This window comes from Cynara cardunculus, unplaced genomic scaffold, assembly GCF_001531365.2.
Source record: "Cynara cardunculus var. scolymus isolate 2C unplaced genomic scaffold, CcrdV1 Un_Scaffold_6272, whole genome shotgun sequence".
Lineage (NCBI taxonomy): Eukaryota > Viridiplantae > Streptophyta > Magnoliopsida > Asterales > Asteraceae > Cynara > Cynara cardunculus.
The window spans coordinates 1,321-4,435 of NW_020202864.1; the positions used below are offsets into that span (position 1 = coordinate 1,321).

At 37.4% G+C, this 3,115-nt stretch overlaps 1 protein-coding gene across 1 annotated transcript; it reads left to right on the top strand.

Moving 5' to 3' along the window:
* Positions 1-415: 415 nt before the first annotated feature.
* Positions 416-1,231, top strand: LOC112504640 (the record flags this gene model as incomplete). The annotated part of the gene is made up of 1 exon (XM_025108591.1): positions 416-1,231. A coding segment is annotated over one exon (816 nt), but the record flags the coding sequence as incomplete, so codon positions are not given.
* Positions 1,232-3,115: the final 1,884 nt, after the last annotated feature.

Below are 3,115 nucleotides of genomic sequence, written 5' to 3' on the forward strand. Positions count from 1 at the left end.
ATGACCCATTTATTGTCATTTTCATCCAAATGTCTCGATTACAACTAAGTAGGCCCAATATACCCAATGAGTGTACATGGACCCATCAAGGACCCTTAAGACATTCTACCCAACTACTCGTATTAACAACTAGTTAGACTAACTATGACCCATTTAGTGTCATTTGACCCATTTAGACTTGTTACAAAGGAAGGGTCCCATTAAAGGCATCAGGGTCTAATGAGACTATTTATGACCTAGTTGGTGTCATTTTGACTCAATCGGACTTTTTAACGAGAATTAGGCCCATCATATCCACTACCACCATTTGGACCCACTAAGGACCGTTAAGACCCATTCTGCCTCAATTACTCCCATTAACGTCTGATTAAATTGGTCATGGGTCTTCCATAAACTGTTGGACTTACGTATTCAGTTGAGGCGTTTTTTGGTTTCTCTGATTGGTGATGGTCGGTGGACTAATGCTTGGGAGGATTCTTGGTTACCCCGTGGTAATCTCTCGGCTTTTTTATCTTACAGATTTATCCATTCTTATGGATTCTCTACTGCCACTACTGTTCGTGAGCTGGTTTTACGGTTGGATGGTGTTTGGCCTACTAAGTGGCGTACCAGGTTTGCTGAAATTTGCTCTGCTCCTTTGCCTGTGTTGAATGATTCTGTTTGTGATTATGTTCTTTGGGAGGATAATAGTGCTTCTTGTTCGAAATTCTCGGTTAGTAAGGCTTGGGCTTCGTTGGAGGGAACTTATCCGGTTGTTTCTTGGTATAAATCAGTATGGTTCTCTGGCCACATTCCTAAACACGCCTTCTGTTTATGGCTTGCTTGTCATAAACGTTTGCCTACTCAAGATCGTATGCTTTGGAAGGATGAACCGCCTGATCTAAAATGTTCGCTTTGTGGAATTTTTATGGATTCCCACTCGCATTTATTCTATCAGTGTAACTTTGCGCATGAAGTTTGGGATAGTATCTTGCATAAAGTGGACTTGACGACCATTCCTTCTTCGTGGGATCATATTTTGGAGGCTATTTTTGATACTGATCGAAGATCGAGGAGCCTGAAGCAGAAACTTGCGGTGGCTGCGTCTGTTTACTATATTTGGCAGGAACGTAATAGAAGACTTTTTTCAGAGGATCGCCGGACATCTATGCAACTTATCAAACTTATTGATCATACTATTGCTACTCGTGCAGTTTGGATGGTAGGGCGAACTCAGGGTAATGCTATTTGATTTGAGTTTTCCTTTGTAGGCTTGGGGTGTTGTTTGGTCGTTTAAGCTCCTTTTCTTTATTTTTAGCTGTTTGTTTGGGTCTGTGGGGCTTTGTTTGTTTTGGCTTGTTGTGGCTTGGTATGATTTGGTGTCCAAGTCTTTTGGGGGTTTTGGCTATTGGTTGTGGTCAAATACTTAGTTGTTGGTTCTTTTTTTTTTTTTATGGTTTTATAAATTTGCTTGGTTTCCGTTAAAAAAAACGTCTGATTATACTAATTTTGAACCATTTAGTACCATTATGGCTCAATTAGACTCAGATAGGAGAAATAAGCCCATGATAACCATTAAGGTTTGAACAAACCAAATATGTCCCATTTAGGGTCATTTTGACCCAATTAGACTCCGTATGGAGAATTGGGCCCATCATTCCCATTAGGGTCTAAAAAAACTAATTATGACCTAGTTTGAGTCGTGTTGACCCAATTGGACTTCTTAAGGAGAAATAGGCCAATTATATCCACTAACACCAAATGGACCCTCAATCACTCCAATTAATGTCTGATTAGACTAATTCTGACGAATTTAGCACATCATATCCATTGTGGTGGCAGCGTCTTTTTATTATATTTGGCAAGAGCGGAATAGAAGACTCTTTACTGTGGATCGTCGCATGACTTCAGATCTTATCAAAGTTATTCATGATTCAATCTCCATTCGAGTGGATTGGTTGGCGCGTCGGCCTGTGTTAAATGTTGGTTGATATGGTGGATTGGTTTCGGTTTTGGGGGGCTTTGGAGTGTTTTAAGCTCCTCTTTTTTATGTTTTGTTGTGAGTTTGCTTCTTGTGGGCTTTGTTTATTTTGGCTTGTTGTGGCTTGGTATGGGGTGTTATCTGAGTCTGTGGGGTTTTTGCTTTGTAGGTAGGGGTTTTCCTTCGTTCCGTTCTTCAGTTGTACTTCGTTTTATTGGTTTATAAATTTGCAGGGATTCCTTAAAAAAAAAAAGGTCTGATCAAACTAAAAAATGACACAATTAGTGTCATTTTGGCCAATTAGAATCCTTATGGATAAATGAGCCTATTAACCTACTAGGGTCTAATCAAATTAATTATGACCCATTTATTGTCATTTTGATCCAAATGACTTGATTACAACTAAATAGGCCCAATATACCCAATGAGTGCACATGGACCATTTATTCTTGATATCATTGCTATGGTTGATTCTGGTGCAAATTTAAAGTGCATAAAGGAAGGACTTGTACCATCAAAATATTTTTCTAAAACAAAAGAAGCTTTGAATACTGCAGATAATACCAATTTAAAAGTAAAATTTAAATTATCTGATTCGGTTATCTGCAATAAAGGAATTTGTTTTCAAATGCCTTTTATGATGGTTAAAAACCTATCGCATAAAATTATACTGGGAAATCCATTTCTACATATGTTATACCCTATTCAGCGAATAGATGAAAAAGGAATTCTCAGTAATTTTTCTGGAAATGAAGTTCTTTTTGAGTTTATTACAACTCCCCAATATCATGAAATTGATATTGTAAAAAATCATTTACAATCCAAAGAATTATTTCTCAATTCTTTACTTCATGATGTTAAATTTCAAAAACTTGAAGAAGCTTTACTTAATCCAAAGCTTCAAGAAAAAATTCTTCTTTTGCAAAAGGAAATTGAAACTGAAATATGTGCTGATGTTCCTAATGCCTTTTGGGAACGTAAGAAACATATTGTTTCATTACCATATGAACCTGATTTTAAGGAATCTCAAATTCCTACAAAGGCTAGGCCTATTGCAATGAGTCCAGAATATCTGGAATTATGTAAGAAAGGAATTCAAGATCTTCTTAATAAGAAGTTAATCCGTCCATCTTTTAGCCCTTGGAGTTGTCCAGC